Source organism: Coregonus lavaretus (genome assembly GCF_964263955.1).
Source record: "Coregonus lavaretus genome assembly, contig: HAP1_SCAFFOLD_355, whole genome shotgun sequence".
Taxonomy (NCBI): Eukaryota; Metazoa; Chordata; class Actinopteri; order Salmoniformes; family Salmonidae; genus Coregonus; species Coregonus lavaretus.
In genome coordinates this window covers 325,857-350,547 of record NW_028156546.1, presented here as the reverse complement: position 1 = coordinate 350,547, position 24,691 = coordinate 325,857, and the positions used below count along the sequence as shown (strand labels likewise).

Genomic DNA, 24,691 nt, shown 5'->3' with positions numbered 1-24,691 from the left:
GCTGTATAGGGCTGTATAGGGCTGTAGGGCTGTATAGGGCTGTATAGGGCTGTGTAGGGCTGTATAGGGCTGTATAGGGCTGTATAGGGCTGTAGGGCTGTATAGGGCTGTATAGGGCTGTAGGGCTGTATAGGGCTGTATAGGTTTGTAGGGCTGTATAGGGCTGTATAGGGCTGTATAGGGCTATAGGGCTGTAGGGCTGTATAGGGCTGTAGGGCTGTATAGGGCTGTATAGAGCTGTGTAGGGCTGTATAGAGCTATAGGGCTGTATAGGGCTGTATAGAGCTGTAGGGCTGTATAGGGCTGTAGGGCTGTATAGGGCTGTATAGGGCTGTATAGGGCTGTAGGGCTGTATAGGGCTGTATAGAGCTGTAGGGCTGTATAGAGCTATAGGGCTGTATAGGGCTGTATAGAGCTGTAGGGCTCTATAGGGCTGTATAGGGCTGTAGGGCTGTATAGGGCTGTATAGGGCTGTTTAGGGCTGTAGGGCTGTATAGGGCTGTATAGGGCTGTATAGGGCTATAGGGCTGTAGGGCTGTATAGGGCTGTAGGGCTGTATAGGGCTGTATAGAGCTGTAGGGCTGTATAGAGCTATAGGGCTGTATAGGGCTGTATAGAGCTGCAGGGCTGTATAGGGCTGTATAGGGCTGTAGGGCTGTATAGGGCTGTATAGGGCTGTATAAGGCTGTATAGGGCTGTATAGGGCTGTAGGGCTGTATAGGGCTGTAGGGCTGTATAGGGCTGTATAGGGCTATAGGGCTGTATAGGGCTGTAGGGCTGTATAGGGCTGTATAGGGCTGTAGGGCTGTATAGGGCTGTATAGGGCTGTAGGGCTGTATAGGGCTGTATAGGGCTGTATAGAGCTGTATAGGGCTGTAGGGCTGTATAGGGCTGTATAGGGCTATAGGGCTGTAGGGCTGTATAGGGCTGTAGAGCTGTAGGGCTGTATATGGCTGTATAGGGCTGTATAGGGCTGTATAGGGCTAAAACAAAATGGCTTTTGGTCTTATAATAAAACCAAGATTGAAACAAATGCACTGTGCGGACATCACACTGCACTGAACAGTCAAGAGCAGTGGGAAGGCCATGGCGGTGTGGTGTGGTTTGTTTGAATTTAATCAGTATTAAAGGGATAGTTAATTTAAATAAAAAATACAAATTTCTGTCCTTACCCTGAAAGCAGTTTATGGACAAGGAGAGACTGCAATATGTACCAGTATTAACTACCTACAAACATTCTACTGTATGTCACCTTGTGTCTTTTGTCACATGAAATCATAGGAATTGTTAACTGAGAAATACTCCTTTCATTTCATCCCTCGTTCCAGATGAGCTGGTGGGATATTCTGGAGGTTTTGGGAGTGGCGTGGGATGGGAGGATGAGGAGGAGAAGGAGGCGGAGGAGAACGGAGAAGAGGCGGAGGAGGAGGAGGAAGAGGGGGAGGCAGACGACGGAGGATACATCTGGTAGAACTGAACACAAACGGAGAGCCTGGTCGCGACGAATCCACTGGCCTACAACTGCAGGGATGATGGCTGAGGCGGCATCCCAAATGGCACCCTATTCCCTATATAGTGCACTACTTTAGACCAGGGCTCATAGGGACACCCATAGGACCCCCTGGTCAAAAGGTAGTGCACTATATAGGGAATAGGGTGCCATTTGGGACGCAAGCATCTTTCTCTCCGAGCAGAAAAAGATTTGGGGATTTCGGGGCGGGTTATGGAATTCTGTCTGTATTGTCCCCTGTGGATATGGGGAGTGGGAGGTGAGGGGTGAGGGGTGAGGGGCCCACGGTACAGTGGTGAGATTGCTAGTTTTTGTCTTAAATATGTGAATTATTGCTTCATTCTTTTCTGTTTTGTGAGCAAGAGAGCGTCCTGTTTCGCTGTTTCTGAAGAACAGCATCTAGCGACATCATAGAGTACTATCGTCGGGTAATCTATCTGTCCATCAACTGTTACTGTCAGAAACGCATATAAATTATACATTTATTTTCCACTGTGAACAATTGCTTGAATATTGAAATCACAGTTCTGCTAAAATGGAACAGATTGAGTGGAAAATTGTTCAGTACGTGGTTACGTTGCCAAAATCAGAGCCGCTGCGTATATAAATCCTCTAGCAATGATCTATGAAGCGAAACAACAAGACTAGCGGGAAGAAATGGCACCTTATTCCCTTGATAGTGCACTACTTTTGATGAGGGCCCATAAAGCTTTGGTCTAAAGTCGTGCACTATGCAGGGATTAGGGTGCCATTTGGGGTGAATCCTCTCTTTAGGGGGTGACTCCACTACTGAGGGAAATTGTTATTTTCTCTTAATCGTTTCTTACGAAGCATATTTCTCATTTAAGATTTTGACAAAATGTTGTCAAAGGTAATTTTACTCATTGGATAATTAGTCAAAAATAGTCAATGTGTTTCATGAATTATGTAGATAAATACAGTACTTAGAAACAGGGTTGTTATTAAGGAAGGTTTTGTGCTACTATATTGGTAAAGGTATACTGATGTACACGGCTCTCGGCTCTCTATAAACCTTTAAAATATTATGTCGATTAACATAGACACAATGACTACTAATATCTCTCATGAAACTGCTAAGGGACCTTTGTTACCTACTGTATTATTTAAACTCAGAACTTGTAGAATGTATATTACTTGTCCCAACAACCAACACCACCAAGGCGACGTCCCAAATGGCACCCTTATTCCCTATATAATGCACTACTTTAGACCAGGGCCCATATGACTCTGGTCAAAAGTAGTGCACTATATAGAGAATAGTCTGCCATATAGGGAATAGTCTACCATTTGGGAAGCCGACACTACCTTACCTATGGAACTTTGTAAATCACTTCAAAGAATGTGTCAGTCAATGTTCTATTCTCAGTCTGCTACTTACATCTTTATTTCGGTGTTTATAAAAACGATGTGTATGCTACTTGAAGTTCTGTGTGTATACTTGAATTCTCACTGTTAGGATTGTTTTCCATGAGTATATTGTTACCATGTGTTTTCATCATTACCCCCATCACTTTAGTTGTTTTTAGTATTTGCACGTTATAGTGAACATGAATGTACCTCTAGGCTGAGCACTTTACTATTAAAGGCATTGGGCCCAAAACCTCTAGCTTTTTCAGTACTACTTTACAAATACCTTCTCTGTTGCAATTTTAGTAAGAGTTGAGAGGTAAATATCTGAATCCTTTCTAACGTGATATCTGTTGGAGAGTTAGAATATATAGTGATGCATAATGTATATGATCAACAAAATTACTGACAATGGATAGTTAAAAAAATTCTAACAAACAAGGATAATTATAGGATTCTTTACTTCAAGTCTCTCTATGACCTAAAATGGAAGTTTATGTCAGAGCTGAACGTGGAGACAGGTTTTCATTTCATTGGTCCTAAGCTGCCTCCCAACGTCAGCACATGAAACTGCACTCTCAACAGGCTCAACCATAGCTCAGTGGTCTCGTCCATAGCTCAGTGGTCTCGTCCATAGCTCAGTGGTCTCGTCCATAGCTCAGTGGTCTCGTCCATAGCTCAGTGGTCTCGTCCATAGCTCAGTGGTCTCGTCCATAGCTCAGTGGTCTCAACCATAGCTCAGTGGTCCCAACCATAGCTCAGTGGTCCCGTCCATAGCTCAGTGGTCTCGTCCATAGCTCAGTGGTCCCAACCATAGCTCAGTGGTCTCAACCATAGCTCAGTGGTCTCGTCCATAGGTCAGTGGTCTCAACCATAGCTCAGTGGTCCCAACTATAGCTCAGTGGTCTCGTCCATAGCTCAGTGGTCTCGTCCATAGCTCAGTGGTCTCGTCCATAGCTCAGTGGTCTCAACCATAGCTCAGTGGTCCCAACCATAGCTCAGTGGCCTCGTCCATAGCTCAGTGGTCTCAACCATAGCTCAGTGGTCCCAACCATAGCTCAGTGGTCTCGTCCATAGCTCAGTGGTCTCGTCCATAGCTCAGTGGTCCCGTCCATAGCTCAGTGGTCTCGTCCATAGCTCAGTGGTCTCAACCATAGCTCAGTGGTCTCAACCATAGCTCAGTGGTCTCGTCCATAGCTCATTGGTCTCGTCCATAGCTCAGTGGTCTCGTCCATAGCTCAGTGGTCCCGTCCATAGCTCAGTGGTCCCGTCCATAGCTCAGTGGTCTCAACCATAGCTCAGTGGTCTCAACCATAGCTCAGTGGTCTCGTCCATAGCTCAGTGGTCTCGTCCATAGCTCAGTGGTCTCGACCATAGCTCAGTGGTCTCAACCATAGCTCAGTGGTCTCAACCATAGCTCAGTGGTCTCAACCATAGCTCAGTGGTCCCAACCATAGCTCAGTGGTCTCAACAGCAAAGTATCTGGGTGCTGAAGACACAGGTGAAAGCCACGTAAACCATAGAACACTACTGAGATGCACCCTTTCGCACATGGATTTCTCCCCTCTGGGGGAATTTAAAGGCATGACACGGCAGATGCTGAGCCACTGTTGTCCCTGTGGTGTGACAGGCAGAAGAGGATACCGCTCTGGAAGCAGATAAATAATGTACAGGCTCAAAGTGAGATTTGCCATCTTCGTCTGTATCCCAAATGGCACCCTATTGCCTTTGTAGTGCACTACTTTTGATCAGGGCCCATAGGGTGAACTAGATAAAGAATGGGGTGGGGTGGGGGGGGGGGGCAGTATGAAAATGTATGCACTCACTAACTGTAAGTCGCTCTGGATAAGAGCGTCTGTTAAAATGTAATGAACTCTTTGGAAGTTACTTGATAGCAGCCCTGCACCGAAGATTATACTTTTAGTTAATTGCGTATTTATACAGTATTTGCAAATAATGCTGGTCTCAAACATACTTTAATATCACGTGTAGATTAGAAGTGTGGATTTGTAGCGTTTGCAATATATTTACATCATTTAGCAGACACTCTTATCCAGAGCGACTTACAAATTGGTGCATTCACCTTATAGCCAGTGGGACAACCACTTGTTTTTATTTTTTTTTATGGGGGGGTGGGGGGTAGAAGGATTACTTTATACACTTAAACAACACAATGTAACTCCAAGTCAATCACACTTCTGTGAAATCAAACTGTCCACTTAGGAAGCAACACTGATTGACAATACATTTCACATGCTGTTGTGCAAATGGAATAGACAACAGGTGGAAATTATAGGCAATTAGCAAGACACCCCCAATAAAGGAGTGGTTTTGCAGGTGGTGACCACAGACCACTTCTCAGTTCCTATGCTTCCTGGCTGATGTTTTGGTCACTTTTGAATGCTGGCGGTGCTTTCACTCTAGTGGTAGCATGAGACGGAGTCTACAACCCACACAAGTGGCTCAGGTAGTGCAACTCATCCAGGATGGCACATCAATGCGAGCTGTGGCAAGAAGGTTTGCTGTGTCTGTCAGCGTAGTGTACAGAGCATGGAGGCGCTACCAGGAGACAGGCCAGTATATCAGGAGACGTGGAGGAGGCCGTAGGAGGGCAACAACCCAGCAGCAGGAACGCTACCTCCGCCTTTGTGCAAGGAGGAGCAGGAGGAGCACTGCCAGAGCCCTGCAAAATGACCTCCAGCAGGCCACAAATGTGCATTTGTCTGCTCAAACGGTCAGAAACAGACTCCATGAGGGTGGTATGAGGGCCCGACGTCCACAGGTGGGGGTTGTGCTTACAGCCCAACACCGTGCAGGACATTTGGCATTTGCCAGAGAACACCAAGATTGGCAAATTCGCCACTGGCGCCCTGTGCTCTTCACAGATGAAAGCAGGTTCACACTGAGCACATGTGACAGACGTGACAGAGTCTGGAGACGCCGTGGAGAACGTTCTGCTGCCTGCAACATCCTCCAGCATGACCGGTTTGGCGGTGGGTCAGTCATGGTGTGGGGTGGCATTTCTTTGGGGGGCCGCACAGCCCTCCATGTGCTCGCCAGAAGTAGCCTGACTGCCATTAGGTACCGAGATGAGATCCTCAGACCCCTTGTGAGACCATATGCTGGTGCGGTTGGCCCTGGGTTCCTCCTAATGCAAGACAATGCTAGACCTCATGTGGCTGGAGTGTGTCAGCAGTTCCTGCAAGAGGAAGGCATTGATGCTATGGACTGGCCCGCCCGTTCCCCAGACCTGAATCCAATTGAGCACATCTGGGACAACATGTCTTGCTCCATCCACCAACGCCACGTTGCACCACAGACTGTCCAGGAGTTGGCGGATGCTTTAGTCCAGGTCTGGGAGGAGATCCCTCAGGAGACCATCCGCCACTTCATCAGGAGCATGCCCAGGCGTTGTAGGGAGGTCATACAGGCACGTGGAGGCCACACACACTACTGAGCCTCATTTTGACTTGTTTTAAGGACATTACATCAAAGTTGGATCAGCCTGTAGTGTGGTTTTCCACTTTAATTTTGAGTGTGAATCCAAATCCAGACCTCCATGGGTTGATACATTTGATTTCCATTGATCATTTTTGTGTGATTTTGTTGTCAGCACATTCAACTATGTAAAGAAAAAAGTATTTAATAAGATTATTTCATTCATTCAGATCTAGGATGTGTTATTTTAGTGTTCCCTTTATTTTTGTGAGCAGTGTACTATTCCAGGTATTCCTTAAAGAGGTAGGGTTTCAAGTGTCTCCGGAAGGTGGTCAGTAACTCCGCTGTCCTGGCGTCGTGGGAGAGCTTGTTCCACCATTGGGGTGCCAGAGCAGCAAATAGCTTTGACTGGGCTGAGCGGGAACTGTGCTTCTGTAGAGGTAGGGGAGCTAGCAGGCCAGAGGTGGATGAACGTAGTGCCCTTGTTTGGGTGTAGGGTCTGATCAGAGCCTGAAGGTAAGGAGGTGCCGTTCTCCTCACAGCTCCGTAGGCAAGCACCATGGTCTTGTAGTAGATGCAAGCCTCAACTGGAAGCCAGTGGAGTGTGCGGAGGAGCGGGGTGACGTGAGAGAACTTGGGAAGGTCAAACACCAGACGGGCTGCAGCGTTCTGGATAAGTTGTAGGGGTTTAATGGCACAGGCAGGGAGCCCAGCCAACAGCGAGTTGCAGTAATCCAGACGGGAGATGACAAGTGCCTGGATTATACATCTACAGCCCTACAACAAAACATGACAACTGAGGATTGATTGTTAAAAATATTTATGGAATTTCTCACATTAAAACGATCGGAGTTATCATAAATACCTCCAGTAATAATGTCTGCGTGCCAAATGACAGCCTATTCCTTATATAGTGCACTACATTTGACCAGGGCTAATAGGGCTTTGGTCAAAAGCAGTGCACTATATAGGGAATAGGGTGCTATTTGGGATACACCCTGCGTGTGTTGTCAGCCCAAGGACATTAATTGTACAAAGAAAGAGACCATCATACATTATTTACAATGAATACAGAAACGTTAATGATACTCAATAGTTAAATACTGATATTTAGCATTGGGGTCAGTTCCATCTCAATTCAGGTAGGAAACTGAAATTCCAATTCAATTTTTCCTCATTAAAAAGCTCTGAGAGAAATTGGAATATAAGTTTAGTTTATGAATTGAAATGGAACTGAGCCCAACACTGGCTGATACAAAGGCTGTTATTCCCAGAGATTCAGAGCTACAGGTGTACTCTCATATCATTGTACAGATAGTCAAGAAGTACCAGCAGCATTTCAACCATAGACTTGTCTGAATCACACAGCCAATACTTCACACCATGGACATTATAAATCATTTCTACAATGACCTACACAGCAGACAGGAAACGTGACAATTAGATCAACAAAAGGCTGAATCAAACTGCTGAAACTCTCCCCTCTATTTAAACTATAAGGCAGTATTAGCCTACATGGCAGGAAGTACCTGTTCCCATTAGTTCATTCTGATGATAAATAAACGAACAACTAAAATATGTCAGTGACGGCCATTTCAGATTGAATTAAATAGACCCCGACATCAAAATAATAAGAAATGTTGCAAATGACAGAGGCTTAGAATGAGAGAGAAGATTTACTAGTAGGCCTAGAAATATCTGGGACGTGTTCATTTTAGGGCCCGCAACGGAAAACATTTTAAAACATTTTGCAACTGAAAATGAAAATGAGTGTTTCCATTGTCCAAGTCCTTCCCCGTTTGAGTCCGTTTTCATCCGTTTGGTGCCTAATGAACACGACCCAGGTCTGCGACCAGGACCAGGCAAAGACCAAGGGCCCTATTCAAACTGGTGCCCAGGCTATCTGGTGTTTCCTTGAGTAGTACGTCACTCCAAGCATGCAAGTGGGATTTATTTTAAAACCAGACCGAATAGGGTCCAATTTATCTATTTTTAACCCAGACCTGATTGAATAGGGACCCAATTTATATATATATTTTTCCAACGACACCTCTGCCAGAGCTGTGTTAGTAGAGTAGCAAAGCATTTTGTTAAGATTAGCATTGCAGTGGCCACTGATGGTCATTCCGCTTTATTGCTGCATACCATTGGAATGATGGCAATGGCGGTCTCTTGTTCTGGCCTGTTACAATGTACATGCATATCACGCCACTATAGCCATTCATTCGTTGAACTGTAGTAGGATGAACATTACATCGCCACTATAACCCCCTCCAAGACTATTATTTCTAAACATCCCAAAGTCACTTGCAAAAATAGTTTGCATACGTCTTTGGCTGAGTGCATTGAAGGCAATAGCTGCACGGACAATTACAATTGATCTCAAAACCCCCCATGGGATGCAAACCCCAAACGCCACCCTATTCCCTATTTAGTGCACTACTTTTGACCGGGACGCACAGAAAGTATGGGTTCTCTGAAGTTGGCACAAAAGTAGTGCACTATATATATATATATAGTGAATATTACTGCCATTTGGGACACAGTCCATGTATCTAAACAGAATCAGGTCAAATGGACCCAGCCCCTAAACTTCAGACAACATTTACACCGCTCTATTCGGTGCATTGGAACTTGGTCTGGGGGAATAATCATGCTCAGTCTATCTATTGTCTTTCATGTCCTCTTAGTGATATGACATCTTATTCTAGGTAGGAGTGCTATGTACAAGCAACAAGCATTGTACCACCACCATTCACATAAATATCCTTATAAATCAGTCAAACAAATATCCTTATAATCTATTCCATTTACAACTACTTGGTCCATCATTTTTCAGAAATAATTAAAAAGTTCACAGTATAACTTATAAAGTTTTTACATTCTTACATATCATCTGCCGTATACTGCAGCTTGAATTGCAGATATGATCAAATCCGTTGGATATAATTGGATACTCTAATTACATGCCAGAGAATGGTTTGACATTACACTTAATTAATGGACTAATATTAAACGCAAACCGATCTTGAATCTTGTGACCAATGAACCACTTTTAAAAGTTTGCATAGATAGAAACCTTTCAAACTGACCAATTAATGCTGAAATTGACTCAATCAGAAAGCTGATTATTGACCATTGGGAGCTTCAGATCTTTCCACAGGGGGGTTGGAAGATAAGGGACATTTCCTTGTATAGCTTTTCTTCTTCATTCCCCCAGAAAGATGGGAGTCCCGTTTAGTAAAAGAACCGCTGCCTAGATGTCAGTCGATGTATTGTGACAGCCACCTGAAGCCATCTCCATAACCCTGCTTCTTCAGGACACTGCACATGAAGATCTCCAGAGGTCGTACCTGCAGATCCTTCAATGACACATTACTCTGGAGAAGAACACAAGGTCAGCGGTTAAAGACCACTCCAGCTATTTTTTTAACTTTTCCTGTTGAAAAATATTATCCCAAGTATAAATACAGTAATGTACACACACTTAAGGGTAAAAAAAAAACTATGTTTTTTTTTTACCCACTTGTGCCATGTCATAACATACCTGGACCACCTATTGAGATGTGCCTTTTGTTAAGTAAATCAGGTGTTTAATAAGGTGAAAATAGATTGGAGTGCCACTATCATTTTCTACCGCATACCTAAAGAACATGAATACTGTACCGCACACATATCATTCAGACACACACGGTAGTTGTGTTATACACTCATCTGAAATGGCCTTTAAGAAAAAAATATAATGATGAACCATATATACAAATCCCATAGGCCATGTCTATCTCTATGATGCTTACCTTTCCAGTGCATTGACCATCGAGAGCGAACGCCTCTCTCAGTCCCCCCTCACTGATGGCTTCAGGACGGTCTATTTTGTTACCCAGGACCAGCACGGGCACAGAGAGGATGGTCTCATCTGCTAACAGAGCCTGAACACACACAGGGGAAAGAGGTTGAGTAATGAGACAGAGATGGGACAGTGAGAATGATTGTTGTGTGTCCTGGACTAACCTGCATTGATTGCTGCCTCACTGTGTGGGTTTTGTGTATGCATTTTTCATAATGAATATGTTGATAAATGAGGCCCATTGTGCGCAATGGAAGTGACTTACATCAAGTTCGATCTTGGATTCTGTAAGGCGGTCATGATCAGCACAGTCAACCAGAAAGACAACTCCATTGATAGCCGGCAGATAGTTCTTCCAAACTCTTCTAGCTGTGAAAGAGACAGAAGATGTAGCACATTATGTAATGTGTCAAGATGCTGACCAAACCCTAGAAAGACAGTGTAATGTCTCAAGATGCTGACCAAACCCTAGAAAGACGCAGTGGCCAACTTAGTTAGGCCTAAGTCTTACCTTGTACGTGACCGCCCAGATCAAACGTGGTGAATGTCATTCCAGCTATTGTCAACTCTTCTGATGCTTCAAGGAGAAACAAAACACATTTAAAATCACTGACATTGTGTTCACTCCATTTACTGAACTAAAAACAACCCAATAATATACTTAGAAATTATGCTGCTTACTTGGATGCAACGTGGGCACATGCTGTCCAAGTCTGTCATCTTTCAGCATATGCAGAAGGGTCGTTTTACCAGCATTATCCAACCCCAGGAAAACCAGCTTCCCAGACTTTTTGTACAACCCTGGGAAAGTACATTGATAATGTAACGTTTGAGTTGGAAACACACACCACTCATTGTGACATGCAGTTATACTGACAATACATTTGAAGTCAAGTCTGAGATTACCTAAAAACTGTAGCACACCACTAAAGCCTCTGTAGATCCAATCAAAGAGGAATGACATTTCAGTGGTCTTTGCCTAAGGAAGAAGACAATCGGGAAGTTAGCTAGCTAGCTAGCAAGCAAACACACTGACAACTTGTCCAGACGGGATCAACTTGTCTCACTGGATCAGCAGCATTTTGATAGTGCATCATGACTATATGAATAGCTACAGGCTCTCTTTACATAAGCAAATGCACTTGCTACTGCTGCTAGCCAGCTTTAGGTTTGTCAACAAAAATACAAGTATTTCCTTATCCTAGCATGCTAGTTAGCACCAGCTGATAGCTAACTTAGCTAGCTAGCTAGCTCGGCTACGTGGCTATCAGCTTAGCTAAAACCCTGGGCTCATGTGGACTAAGGACTCACAGACAGACAGCTCTCTATTTCGAAGTAAAGGTATGACGGAACACAAGTAACGTTATGTAACTATATAAAAGACTGAATATTTTGAATAAAGCTGCCAAATCTTACCTCTCCCTGTCAACAATGACAGCTTTGTGTAGATTTTTTTTTAGCGGATTCGATAAACGAACAGCTGATTGTATTGTTCTTCGACGTGACTTGGGGAACTACCTAACCAGCCTAGTGGCGCACTAGCGCCGCCTGCTGTGTGGGAGCTTACTGTAACAGGATTATGACGCTCACCTTTCACCTACATTTCCCATAAAATACCTCAAATCCTCTGCATATATTATAAGCATTATATATAGACGTTTCATCTAGTAGCGCCCATCTTTTCCTCTTGGCAGTGGAGGAGTCTTGGATGAGTGATTCTTCAGCAGTTATTTTCATGCTGTGATTGCCTGTAAGAGTCAACTTTAGAGAAACCATTTCTATTCTTTACATTCAACACACCTGTTTAAACAGCTTTTCTTATGTCTGTTATAAGGCTTGCATTATGATACATGACCACTAGATACCAGTAAAGACCATGCTCAGAACAGGAGGAGGGGGGTGTGGTGATGGTATTTATTTTCAGATTTATGAAAATTTTCAGGTTTCAGTATCAAACAACATGATGCAAGACACCGTAAAGTGTATAGGTTTAGACAGACTATAAAGGTCATATTGTTACAAATGTCTATTTGTACCTGGGAAACATAATAAACATAATGAGCAGGCTTACTTGGGTTGAGTACTTGTCATGTTAAGATGATAAGCATCAATCACAATTTATACAAAAAATGGGAAACTGTAATTATACTAAAAATGGTTTCTGTAATTTTTCAAGTATATTCTTCTGTTCAGGTGAGAAAGCATTTTGGTCCAATCTGAAGGCTCTTCTTTCTGGGTCAGTTAACTTAGACGTAGAACCATTTGTCAACTGAGAAAATAAGTAGAAAATGTTCCATTGTAAGTGTGAAATCCAACAAAGTTGAATATAGATGGTAAATAAATCGCAGGTGTATTGAATTAAAATAAGATTCATTTCACGTCAAAGCACATACCAATGGAATTAATGAACAAAATAAATACACACCTGCACTGGGAATAGGGTCTTCAGGGCCAAAAGCACCTGCCTACAATACAATGTAAAATGTAAATGTAAAAATATCATTATTATCTATATTATCTATCAAGCACACATGAATATTGCAGCTAGGCTGTTTTAGTATGATAAACAAAATAGTATGATAAGTGAAAGGAACTCACGGCATCAACAACAGCCTTAGCATCAGTAGTGGAACAGCAGAACGGACTATCTGCGACACTGGTGTTGGTACTGGATCAGTGTTCAGAGAAACAGGAAATGGGAGAAAAACACAAACAGAACTGTTTCAGCTGAGAATAAAAGGATGCCTCTGTAAAAAAAAAAAAAAAAGTAATTGACTGAACTAAAATGGCTCCTTTTGCTTTATCGTTATCAGCATCACTGACAGCCCATTGAACAGATGGTCATATTACACGGAGATTGTAAATCTATATCTCAGTCTCACCAGTTCAGATCTCCAGCATTGGTCTTTTTGGAGATCAGCGCCTTCCAAAACTCATGAGTTTCCTTGACTGTCTTAAGAGCAAAGTCCTGCAAAAAAGAATGTCAAATTATTATTTAAAAACTGCACACACCTCCACTATACTTCTCTCTGTACTGAGTAGAAAGTAGGGTGCGTCCCAAATGGCCCCTTAGTCCCTTTATAGTGCACTTCTTTTGACCAGGGCCCATCAAAAGTAGTGCACTATATAGGGAATAGAGTTCCACCCTTGGTATGTTCCATATTTCAATAAAAAAAGAGTAACAATGTGTACTTACACTGTAATACACTGTTTTATTCTGTTATGTGTGATTGAGTTTACAAATACCCTGTCCTATGAATGATTTAGAGCAGGGGTGTCAAACGCATTTCTTTCCCAGGGGGCCGCATTCGGTCTTCAAAGAGGTCCGGAGGGCCGCACTGAAAATTGCGGTCCTCTGTAGCTCAGCTGGTAGAGCACGGCGCTTGTAACGCCAAGGTAGTGGGTTCGATCCCCGGGACCACCCATACACAAAAATGTATGCACGCATGACTGTAAGTCGCTTTGGATAAAAGCGTCTGCGAAATGGCATATTATTATATTATAAAATTGGTAATATTTCCACGGCGTCAAAATTTGCTACAAATAGTCCTCTAACCATGGTTTAGGGAATGTTCTAGGCTCCCTGACTGTCTAGCTTTCATTTAGGTGATTATTAGCGAGCTGGACACAGTCAAGAAACTGTATGAATGTAGGTCCATTATCATTTCTACACAGTTTCTATTTGGTTTTAGTCATTTTAAAGTATATTGAGTTCGTTTTCCTACACACGTTTCTTTTACTCAAACCACCCGTGGGCCGGATTGGACCACCTCGGGGGCCGGATTGGACACCCTCGCGGGCTGGATTGGACCCCCTCGCGGGCCGGATTGGACCCCCTTCGGCCTGCGGGCCATATGTTTGACATCCCTGATTTAGAGGAAGAATCCAATAGTAACTGACATCAATATAAATGTCTTGTTATTGTCATCGGGCATTGCTCTTGTAGGCCTACTGTCAGTAAAAACAGGTGAAAACTGTATTTTTACCCGGTCCTTGAACTCTCCGTTAAATGCAAACTGGTTCTCGGGTTTTCCATCGGGAACTTTATATTTTTTGAACCACTCAAATGTAGCTTCCAGATACCCAGGCTTGAGTCTTCTTACGTCATCAATATCTGCATTGATCACACCAAAAGATATTTGGCATTTCATTGTTAGCCACAAACACATTTAAACACCCACTGCTGTGTAACTGTTGATCAGATATCAGACAGACGTTCCGTCAGCGTCTTAAGGTCTCTGGAAGAAAGTAAGTAGCCTTTTCCAAGCCAGAATGACCCATCAACTCACTACATACTGACACCTGCTCCTGTTTCTGTAGCGTATAAATACACTCCCGTGGACAGGATGCTAGTCTACTGAAGGGGCCTCAAAGAAATCTATATATAAATCCCATATATTCTGAATACGTATTAGATATCCTCCTCGTACTGTTAAAGTTGGTGGCCTCTGGATCCTCCATGTTGATGACCATGACTTTCCAGTCTGTTTCTCCTTCGTCGATCAGAGCCAGAGTGCCCAACACCTTGACTTTGATCACCTCTCCACGAGAGCACACCTCAAAATCACAAAGAGAGGGAAATGAAGAAGAGAGAGAGAGAGAGAGTGAGAGAGAGAGAGAGAGAGAGAGAGAGAGAGAGAGAGAGAGGAGAAAGAGAGAGAGATTGACAACATTAAATGAGAAGACTATGAATTAAGACAGTACATTCACACAAGCGTGTTACTTTGACAAGTAAAAAAAAAACACACACTGAATAAAAACAGACTCCATTCAATAAAGCTGTAGCCCAGTACCTTGTATCCTATGTCACAGATGTCAATAGGGTCATTGTCACCACAGCATCCTGTATCTCTGTCTTTGTGGCCTGGGTCCTCCCATGTCTGACAGTAAATAAAGATGAGAGGATTGAGAGAACAGTGATTGAATTAACTGCAACTTATAAAGGCGTTATAAAAGCATTCATAAACCCTATAGATGCTTCAGAAATCATTCATAGGCAAATCTCACGCTACAAAGGTACTGATAAGGAAGGGCAAATTAGTGTTTTCTTTTATACTGTAATTTGATCAACTTTCAATACATTTCCCCAATCTGTTTCTATTCTAGGGGGTCTGTAGGCTGTACATTTTACATTTTAGTCATTTAGCAGACGCTCTTATCCAGAGCGACTTACAGTTAGTGAGTGCATACATTTTTCATACTAGGCCCCCCCCCCCCCCGTGGGAAACGAACCCAAAACCCTGGCGTTGCAAGCGCCACGCTCTACCGACTGAGCTACAGGGGCACTACTGCTGTACACCGCTGGTTAACGCGCCTGAGGGATGGCTCCATAATTCCAGATGTATCCTTTGTGTGGAAACACGTTGGCCACATAACGAAGGTTCCCCTTTTTGATATCTTGCTTCAATGGATTTAGAGGGTCTTTGGTGGCAATCTGAGGGCAATAATACATCATTAACATGAAACCAATGAATGGAAATATTAAGTGACTGATGACTTTTTAACTGTTTACTGTGTGTTTGCAATAGAATACTGAATAAACAATAAGCATGAAACCATATTGCTAATTCTTGTGGAGTGGAACAAGAACATGACTTCTGTCTCACCAGAGCTTCTTTCAAGGTGCAAGGTGCATACATTGAGCTAACAAAGGATCATACGACCTCAAGGCAAGTATTGAAACAAACCTCCATCTTTGCATTGGTCCATCTGGGCACCTCAACAACAGCATGGAAGATGTTCTGTTGGAGGAAATAGTCTGAGTTAACTCAACAACATCATGGAAGATGTTCTGCTGGAGGAAATAGTCTGAGTTAACTCAACAACAGCATGGAAGATGTTCTGCTGGAGGAAATAGTCTGAGTTAACTCAACAACAGCATGGAAGATGTTCTGCTGGAGGAAATAGTCTGAGTTAACTCAACAACAGCATGGAAGATGTTCTGTTGGAGGAAATAGTCTGAGTTAACTCAACAACAGCATGGAAGATGTTCTGCTGGAGGATATAGTCTGAGTTAACTCAACAACAGCATGGAAGATGTTCTGCTAGAGGAAATAGTCTGAGTTAACTCAACAACAGCATGGAAGATGTTCTGCTGGAGGATATAGTCTGAGTTAACTCAACAACAGCATGGAAGATGTTCTGTTGGAGGAAATAGTTAACTCAACAACAGCATGGAAGATGTTCTGCTGGAGGATATAGTCTGAGTTAACTCAACAACAGCATGAAAGATGTTCTGTTGGAGGAAATAGTCAAAGTTAACACAATTGTTTCAGATAGCACCACATTTCTATTGAAAAACACAATTAAATAATGATTTGTGGTTAATCACACACACACACACACAAACACACACACACACCAACAAGAATACCTGAGCTTCATCTGCATAAATTGGTATGTCATGGAATGGAGAGACGTATTTTCCATCAGTATTTCCTGTGTAGAGAGACAGTGATGAATGCACAGTATATCAGAAACATACTGCTGTACTAATACATTCCGGTAACTTCAAACCACCTGATTATTAATTAACAGTAATGTGGGGGGACTTAACACCAACATGGAACTCATCACCTCACATACTGACACACTGTAGATACCTATAATGTAGCATGAGAGCCACACTGTAGTCTGTCCATGTCAAGCTGTATAGCTACAACCACTAAAGCTTAGTTCATCACACGCCAAGCTAGACACAGCTACAGTCTAATTCTTTAGCTTCGTATATATATATATACCAAACTATACGTTGATGTATTGAAAGAGCTGGTCACTCACTGAAGAACACCCTGTAGTCCAGTGTGTTGGGCTTGCCCCGCTCCTCGATGGTGAAGCTCATGTCTACTGCTTTATTTTGTCCAGTCTGCGTCCTGGTACCGCTGCTAGTTGGTGTGTTACCTGTAGGAGTAGACAATGGGAAGCCCATCTCCTCCTAATACAGGTTAACTAGCAGGTTAAAGACCGTAGGTTGGAGAGTGAGGGAGCATGCGTAGGAGGCGTGCATACCTCTCAAGGCAATGGAAACGCAGGGCTTGGTGACGTCAGGCTTGATCTGTGTGTGTGTGTGTGTGTGTCTGTGTGTGTGTGTGTGTGTGTGTGTGTGTGTGTGTGTGTGTGTGAGACAACAGAAGTGTGTGTGTGTGTGTGGGGGGGGGGCAAGCCTATAAGGCTCTGTGTTAGTATGTGAACAAGGAACTACCTTCAACGTTACAATAACTGCACAGTTAAATATAGCCCAGTACATGGGTGAATGTAGACTCCGAGAAAGCTATAATTGGCCCTTGGTAGTCTAACCTAATCTCTTTGCTGCATAGTCCTAGTGCTTCCTTGTAAGTCCCTGATCCCTACTACTGTATAAGACAACAAGATCAGAGGCTGTTCAAAATACAACACATTACTGTCCTCGCTTGGTAAGTGTTTGGATGCCCAGTTTCCTCCATAATGTAGTAGAGATACAATATAATAGCATTAGCTGGTGCAAATGTCAGGGCTTTTGAGTACCTTTTCATTCAAACTAAAACAGATGGAGCTGACTGGTAGTTAGAGATAGACCAATTAAGACCATGCTTAAGTGTTATGCCCATGGCGTGACCTTTCACCCCCTGTGTACGTCCCAAATGGCACCCTATTTCCTAAATAGTGCACTGCTTTTGACCAGAGATCTATGGTGCCTTAGGGCAATCTTACAGATTGTAAATGCAAATAAAATAAATGATATCATTCACTTTATCTTTTGGATCTATATTCATGATAATAATCTAGTATTCGTGCTCTGAAAACAGATAATAACCTGGTCTTCATGCTCTGAAAACAGATAATAACCTGGTATTCATGCTCTGAAAACAAATAATAACCTAGTCTTCATGCTCTGAAAACAGATAATAACCTGGTCTTCATGCTCTGAAAACAGATAATAACCTAGTCTTCATGCTCTGAAAACAGATAATAACCTGGTCTTCATGCTCTGAAAACAGATAATAACCTGGTCTTCATGCTCTGAAAACAGATAATAACCTAGTCTTCATGCTCTGAAAACAGATAATAACCTAGTCTTCATGCTCTGAAAACAGATAATAACCTAGTCTTCATGCTCTGAAAATAGATAATTTAATCATTTTTAAAATTCACACACAATGGGTACTGTAACGATCAACCAAACTATATAGACTACATTTAGCAAGCAAATTAATCCAAGGAGCTGATTAAATAAAATTTGGAATCAAAATATTTATTCAGTGTTTTCTAAATGAGTAAAGTAAGTCCATTCACAGAGGCATGTGAGCTACAACGTGGGTGTTGACAGTAAACTCAGACTGCTTGATTTAATTTCCCTCTACATAAGGAGAGACAGCACATCTCTCCAGTTATGCTGATAGGTTGAAGACTATGAAAAATATGTAGCACCTAATTGCCATTCCTTTGGTGATGAAAACACTGAGGCCCGTTGTTAATAAGGACTATGTACTAGGTGTAGCTCTTGATGTGCTCTGGAAAGGCTACTGTAAAGTGTAAACAGCAACATCTAGTCATCTCTCAACTGAGCCCACCTCAAATGGACTTTCAGCAATGGCAGCGACTACAGTAGGCCCACGTGTTCTGTTCTGGAGAGGCCTCAAGTTTGATAGTTCCCCTGCAGCAAACAGGATGGAAAAATGTAATGAAATAGAGGCCAAACAATCGAATCGCTGAAGAATCAAAAGCAATTAATTGTACTATTGAAAAAGTCTGAAGGCACAGCATGCAATCATCATTGTCTCTGGGTGTGGATAGAATGTCCATCTTAGAAGAAGACAAGTTCCTAGTTGTCTGTTGTAGTTTGAATTTCAAATGTTTGAGGAAATTGCTGAATGGCAGTTAACAAGTTGTTGTCCAAAGGATTTGACTTCAAGTTGATCCACTTCAGAGCTGGCATGGCCTGCAACTTTTCCATGGGGAGTTCTGTGGGAGAGATGAGGAGATGACACATTATTAGACAATTGAGAAAGAGCCAATGAATGTTCAAAAGAGTCTGGTTCCTGATTCTCCACACTTCTCCTACTTCTCTGCACTTGCTCACTTTCTCTCACGGATTAAACAACGGTACAGCCAATTAACTCCCTACAGCCAATTCGAACACCAATCCAATGGTATTAACTTCCTCCAGCCAATTCGAACACCAATCCAATGGTATTAACTTCCTCCAGCCAATTCTAACACCAATCCAATGGTATTAACTTCCTCCAGCCAATTTGAACACCAATCCAATGGTATTAACATCCTCCAGCCAATTCTAACACCAATCCAATGGTATTAACTTCCTCCAGCCAATTCGAACACCAATCCAATGGTATTAACTTCCTCCAGCCAATTCTAACACCAATCCAATGGTATTAACTTCCTCCAGCCAATTCGAACACCAATCCAATGGTATTAACTTCCTCCAGCCAATTCTAACACCAATCCAATGGTATTAACTTCCTCCAGCCAATTCTAACACCAATCCAATGGTATTAACTTCCTCCAGCCAATTCTAACACCAATCCAATGCATTTAAATCCTTGGAAGAAGGGTAGAGAATGGGAATGCAGCACTGACTCCATCTTACCAGTGATATCATTCCCTTCCAGGTTGATCCTTTCCAGTGACTGGATCTCCGTCAGTCTCTCAGGGAAGACAGACAACTTGTTGTTGGCCAAGTTGATGCTGGTCAGATGCTCCAGCTCCCCAACTACGTCTGGCAGTTTAGTGATCACATTGCCGTGCAAGTCCAGTTCTGAAAAGGTATTGGAAAATACTGCTAAATCACTAGCTAACTTACCCGAATATTCCCTGCACAGATTCGACACATTCAGTCAAACATTTTTAGAATATTGGTGTATTAGGCTAGCCCTGTTTGTGCTCTTGCCGAAACAGACTGGCCCCAGGCTAGTGTTAGGCTGCTATACTGGCCCCAGGCTAGTGTTAGGCTGCTATACTGGCCCCAGGCTAGTGTTAGGCTACTATACTGGCCACCAAGCTAGTGTTAGGCTGCTATACTGGCCCCAGGCTAGTGTTAGGCTGCTATACTGGCCCCAAGCTAGTGTTAGGCTGCTATACTGGCCCCAGGCTAGTGGTAGGCTGCTATACTGGCCCCAGGCTAGTGTTAGGCTGCTATACTGGCCCCAGGCTAGTGTTAGGCTGCTATACTGGCCCCAGGCTAGTGTTAGGCTGCTATACTGGCCCCCAAGCTAGTGTTAGGCTGCTATACTGGCCACCAAGCTAGTGTTAGGCTGCTATACTGGCCCCAGGCTAGTGTTAGGCTGCTATACTGGCCCCAGGCTAGTGTTAGGCTGCTATACTGGCCACCAAGCTAGTGTTAGGCTGCTATACTGGCCCCAGGCTAGTGGTAGGCTGCTATACTGGCCCCAGGCTAGTGTTAGGCTGCTATACTGGCCCCAGGCTAGTGTTAGGCTGCTATACTGGCCACCAAGCTAGTGTTAGGCTGCTATACTGGCCCCAGGCTAGTGTTAGGCTGCTATACTGGCCCCAGGCTAGTGTTAGGCTGCTATACTGGCCACCAAGCTAGTGTTAGGCTGCTAATACAAAGACGTATGCTACCTTAAAGATAAAGGCTTTAAGGCTATCAATCTGATAACTTGTGATAGTGTTATGTAAAAGGCCCCTCCACTAAATCATGTTTAGTTAGGGGGGGGGGGAGTATGCATGTATAGCTACCTCTCAATTGAGTGAAGGTTTTGAAGAATTTGCCAGTAACTCCCTTCATCTCATTGTCAGCCAACGTGACGATGTGTATCTTCTCTGCAACGCTGTTCAGGACCCTGAATACGCCATCTGGGAAACTGATCAGTTTGCAGTTCGACAGATCTAAAGACATAAAGGAGAACAATTAGGAATGGCCATGATCGCATCCCAAATGGCACCCTATTCCCTATTTAGTGCACTACTTTTGACCAAGGCCCATAGGGCTCTGTTCAAAACTAGTGCACTACATAGGGAATACGGTGGTATTTGGGATGCACATATGAGAAAGCATGGCCTAGAGCTGAAGACGATTAGTGTTATATTGAAGAGGGGATTTTCAATATAAACTTTACAGTCATACCTCCAATCTAACGTTACTGCAACCCTCTGGTTCTTATGTCAAATATGCAATTAACTTCACGACAATATAATTGATTGCCATAGTCAGGCTGAGAGGACAACATAATATCATCCTGAAAGTAGAACTTTTGGTAACACATTTACTGTCATCTGCTGGCCAGAAGTAGTACGACTCAACATGCTGGAGAGACACTACATGATCAAAGGTATGTGGACACCTGCTCATCGAACATCTCATTCCAAAATCATGGGTATTAATATGGAGTTGGTCCCCCCCCTTTGCTGCTATAACAGCCTCCACTCTTCTGGGAAGGCTTTCCACTAGATGTTGGAACATTGCTGAGGGGACTTGCTTCCATTCAGCCACAAGAGCATTAGTGAGGTCGGGCACTGATGTTGGGCGATTAGGCCTGGCTCGCAGTCGGCGTTCCAATTCATCCCAAAGGTTTTCAATGGGGTTGAGGTCAGGGCTCTGTGCAGGCTAGTCAAGTTCTTCCACACTGATCTCGACAAACCATTTCTGTATGGACCTCCTTTGTACACGGGGGCATTGTCATGCTGATGGTGCCACGTTGAAAAGCTCTTCAGTAAGGCCATTGTAATGCCAATGTTTGTCTATGGAGATTGCATGGCTGTGTGCTCGATTTTATACACCTGTCAGCAACGGGTGTGGCTGAAATGGCCGAATCCACTAATTTTAAGGGGTGTCCCATATACTTTTGTATATATAGTGTACCTGTAGATCAGGGATCATCAACTAGATTCAGCCGCCAGACTATTTTTCCTGGAGTGGATGGTCAGGTGGCCGGAACATAATTAGAAATCATTTTTAGACTGCAAATGTACTGCACGAAGCCCAAACAGATATAAAGTTTGACTCAAACATGATCATTTCAAACCTTGCTTACATTTGTATATGATCAGATGGCTCTCTATTATGTGTGGGAATACTTGGGAACAGATTTCTTAAATTAAATCACTTGGAGCTGATTTCCTGCTATTTTTACAGTCTTTTATGTCCAACAAATGAAAATTCCACATTACAAAAAAAAAAAAAATTAGAATTATACAAAACATTTGCTCAGAACACTTGGGGGGCCAAATAAAACCACCCGCGGGCCAAATGCTTATAAATGGCTTTTAATTCCACTTGAAAAAATTAAGATATCCAGTAACATATTTCTTTCCATACAGTGCATCCCAAATGACACCCAATTCCCTTTATAGTGCACTACTTTGGAACCAGAAACCCTATGGGCCCTGTTCAAAACGAGTGTAGTATATAGGTGTCACGGATTCTGCCGAGGCTGCCCCTCCTCCTTGCTCGGGCAGGCTTCGGCGTTCGTCGTCACCGGAATACTAGCTACTGCCGATCTAAGTTCTCTGTTTCTATGTTGCACCTGTTGTCTGATTGTCACACACCTGTTGCCCATTATCGTAATCACGCCTTCCCTATTTAACCCGGCGGCTCCCAATGTGTTTTGTGCGTGGTTGTTTTCGTTTCGTGTGTCGTTTGTGAGCGGGTTAGTTCCTCCCTGTGTGGAGAGATTTCTGTATTGTATTTCTTTACTCATTTCTCAGTAAAGTACGTTTCTTCGAGTTCTGTGTCCTGCGCCTGACTTCGACCCACCGCATTACACTGACACTCGTGACAATAGGGAATAGTATCTTCCTTTTCTGTCTTATGTACAAGGCAAAGGGTGGCTACCTTGAAGAATCTCAAATATAAAATATATTTTGATTTGTTTAACACCTTTTTGGGTTACTACATGATTCCATATGTGTTATTTCATCGTTTTGATGTCTTCACTATTATTCTACAATGTAGAAAATAGTAAAAAGAAAAGAAAAACCCTGGAATGAGTAGGTGTGTCCAAACTTTTGACTGGTACTGTATGTAAAGGATTTAATTCACTTACCCAGAGTATCTTTCTCCTCCTCCACTGTCGCATTGACTCTCCGGGCAACATTGGCCACAGCCTCTGCCATTATGCTAGGTCTACGTATCTCACCTGGGGTAGAGAGGGGAGAGGTCGTTGTAATACTTCAGACATACATTTTCAAACCAGACATTTTCAACTGAATTTTCTTTGGCATATTAAAATATTATTCATTCATCAGGTTAACAAGTTGTTGTTTCTCCATGTAATTTGGTAATGAGATATTTTTAACATGTTACCAGATCATGCATACAAGCTTGCTAGTTGCAACTTTGTGTCAAGGACTCCTCTATTGTACATTGGAATGTTACAATGAATCTTGTTCAATATGTCAGCCACTGCTGCAACGTTGTGTCCTCTTCACAAAGTTCACAGAAAGCACATGAAGAACTTGATTACCTGTCCTACGTCAAGTTATAGGCTAGCTACAACCGTTAGTTAGCTATTAAAGCAAGCTTAATTCGTAGTAATAGTTAAATTGCTCGTTTCCTAATGTAGCCTACTCATAATTCCACAAACGACGTCCGGGTGGGGAGCTGTATAATAGATAGTGCAATAGAATAAGCATATATAAACGTAGATGCATCAATCTCCCCCTAAACTTGAACTGTGGTTGACAGCTGCGAAAGTTAGCGAGTCAGTGCAAGCTCTGTCCAATCAAATCCATTCATTCTCAAACACATTTGGCGACAGACTATTTTTAGCCAAAGAGATACAACGAGATAAAGACTATCAATGCACTTTTCAGATGACCTGTTCCGACGTTATTGTTCAAATCAGTCCAATACGTTAAAATACTTTGTTTTTGTGGGCCATTTGACTTTAAAGACACTATTTAAGCCTCTTGCTTCCGTCAAGATTTACATCGCGTCTACAGTCCAACCTACCGTATTGACGAGAGTCAAAGGCGCGCAAGGAAGTTTCAGAGAAATAACTGAGAACTACAGATCTAAATTCAGCCCATATTTTTACGCAGGATTGATCTGTATGAATATCAGGCTGTAACGGGGTGTTACGTTGTATCAAGTTGTGTCATCACAGTGTACAGTACATCAGCACTATTCGCACACATGCGACTAAGATCAACTGATTGTTGAGTTATAACAGTATAAAAACTGAAGTTCAGAGTTTCACCTACCTTAGGATCCTGGTTAGGGCTTAGCCCGCTGTGTAAGGACAGAGTTGTACTGCCACAGGCACTATTCTGGAAACCCCCTGACTGGTCAACTATTCAGTGTGCTTTGTCAATGGTCCTGAAGACAATGGCCATGTATTGATAGGTACTCTCTGTTCATTCACAACATTTCATCACTCATGGTGAATAGCATGCCAGGTGAATGAGGCCAGAAGATGCAGTTAGTGCATATACTTTTTTTGCAAGTGTTCCCCAGTTATTGAGCAGTTACACATTAGTTATTACATAGTACTTGATATTTTCTGATGTATTTTTGACTTTATGTTTAGTTTTACCCCATATGCAACTCTGTGTTGTTGTTTTTTATCGCA

General features: G+C 42.9%; 4 protein-coding genes across 8 annotated transcripts in view; 1 reads left to right on the top strand and 3 right to left on the bottom strand.

Annotated features, from left to right (window-relative positions):
• LOC311126221 (testican-2-like) overlaps positions 1-1,705 on the top strand; it is a gene marked incomplete at its 5' end in the record, with an annotated part of 29,039 nt that extends 27,334 nt beyond the window's left edge. Inside the window, one exon of the mRNA XM_084200233.1 lies at positions 1,329-1,705. Within this exon, the coding sequence (XP_084056359.1) occupies positions 1,329-1,471 (143 nt within the window). The remainder of the gene's footprint in view (positions 1-1,328) is intronic.
• Positions 1,706-7,119: 5,414 nt separating this feature from the next.
• On the bottom strand, positions 7,120-11,666 carry LOC311126246 (small COPII coat GTPase SAR1B-like). The gene is made up of 7 exons (XM_084200264.1): positions 11,580-11,666; positions 11,070-11,142; positions 10,845-10,964; positions 10,675-10,740; positions 10,429-10,532; positions 10,114-10,245; positions 7,120-9,696 (listed from the first exon to the last, which is right to left on the bottom strand). Exons 2-7 carry the CDS (start codon positions 11,125-11,127, stop codon positions 9,580-9,582), a joined length of 597 nt encoding a protein of 198 aa, XP_084056390.1. The 5' UTR covers positions 11,128-11,142; positions 11,580-11,666; the 3' UTR covers positions 7,120-9,579.
• Positions 11,667-12,409: 743 nt separating this feature from the next.
• Positions 12,410-17,019, bottom strand: LOC311126237 (inorganic pyrophosphatase-like; the record flags this gene model as incomplete). The annotated part of the gene is made up of 11 exons (XM_084200253.1): positions 16,944-17,019; positions 16,537-16,601; positions 15,851-15,904; positions 15,478-15,597; positions 14,957-15,043; positions 14,594-14,720; positions 14,150-14,277; positions 13,046-13,131; positions 12,762-12,831; positions 12,589-12,628; positions 12,410-12,432 (listed from the first exon to the last, which is right to left on the bottom strand). The coding sequence occupies exons 1-11, from the start codon at positions 17,002-17,004 to the stop codon at positions 12,410-12,412; spliced, it is 861 nt and encodes a 286-aa protein (XP_084056379.1). The 5' UTR covers positions 17,005-17,019.
• A 1,353-nt stretch (positions 17,020-18,372) lies between these two features.
• On the bottom strand, positions 18,373-24,390 carry LOC311126236 (leucine-rich repeat-containing protein 20-like). Of its 5 annotated transcripts, none has more exons than XM_084200251.1 (5): positions 24,324-24,390; positions 23,165-23,257; positions 20,859-21,008; positions 19,750-19,917; positions 18,373-19,103 (listed from the first exon to the last, which is right to left on the bottom strand). In XM_084200251.1, exons 2-5 carry the CDS (start codon positions 23,232-23,234, stop codon positions 18,964-18,966), a joined length of 528 nt encoding a protein of 175 aa, XP_084056377.1. In that variant the 5' UTR covers positions 23,235-23,257; positions 24,324-24,390; the 3' UTR covers positions 18,373-18,963. The 5 variants fall into 5 exon arrangements, with proteins under 5 accessions (XP_084056377.1, XP_084056376.1, XP_084056374.1 ...); XM_084200250.1 differs by lacking the exon at positions 24,324-24,390 and adding an exon at positions 24,073-24,089; XM_084200248.1 differs by lacking the exon at positions 24,324-24,390 and adding an exon at positions 23,425-24,078.
• Positions 24,391-24,691: the final 301 nt, after the last annotated feature.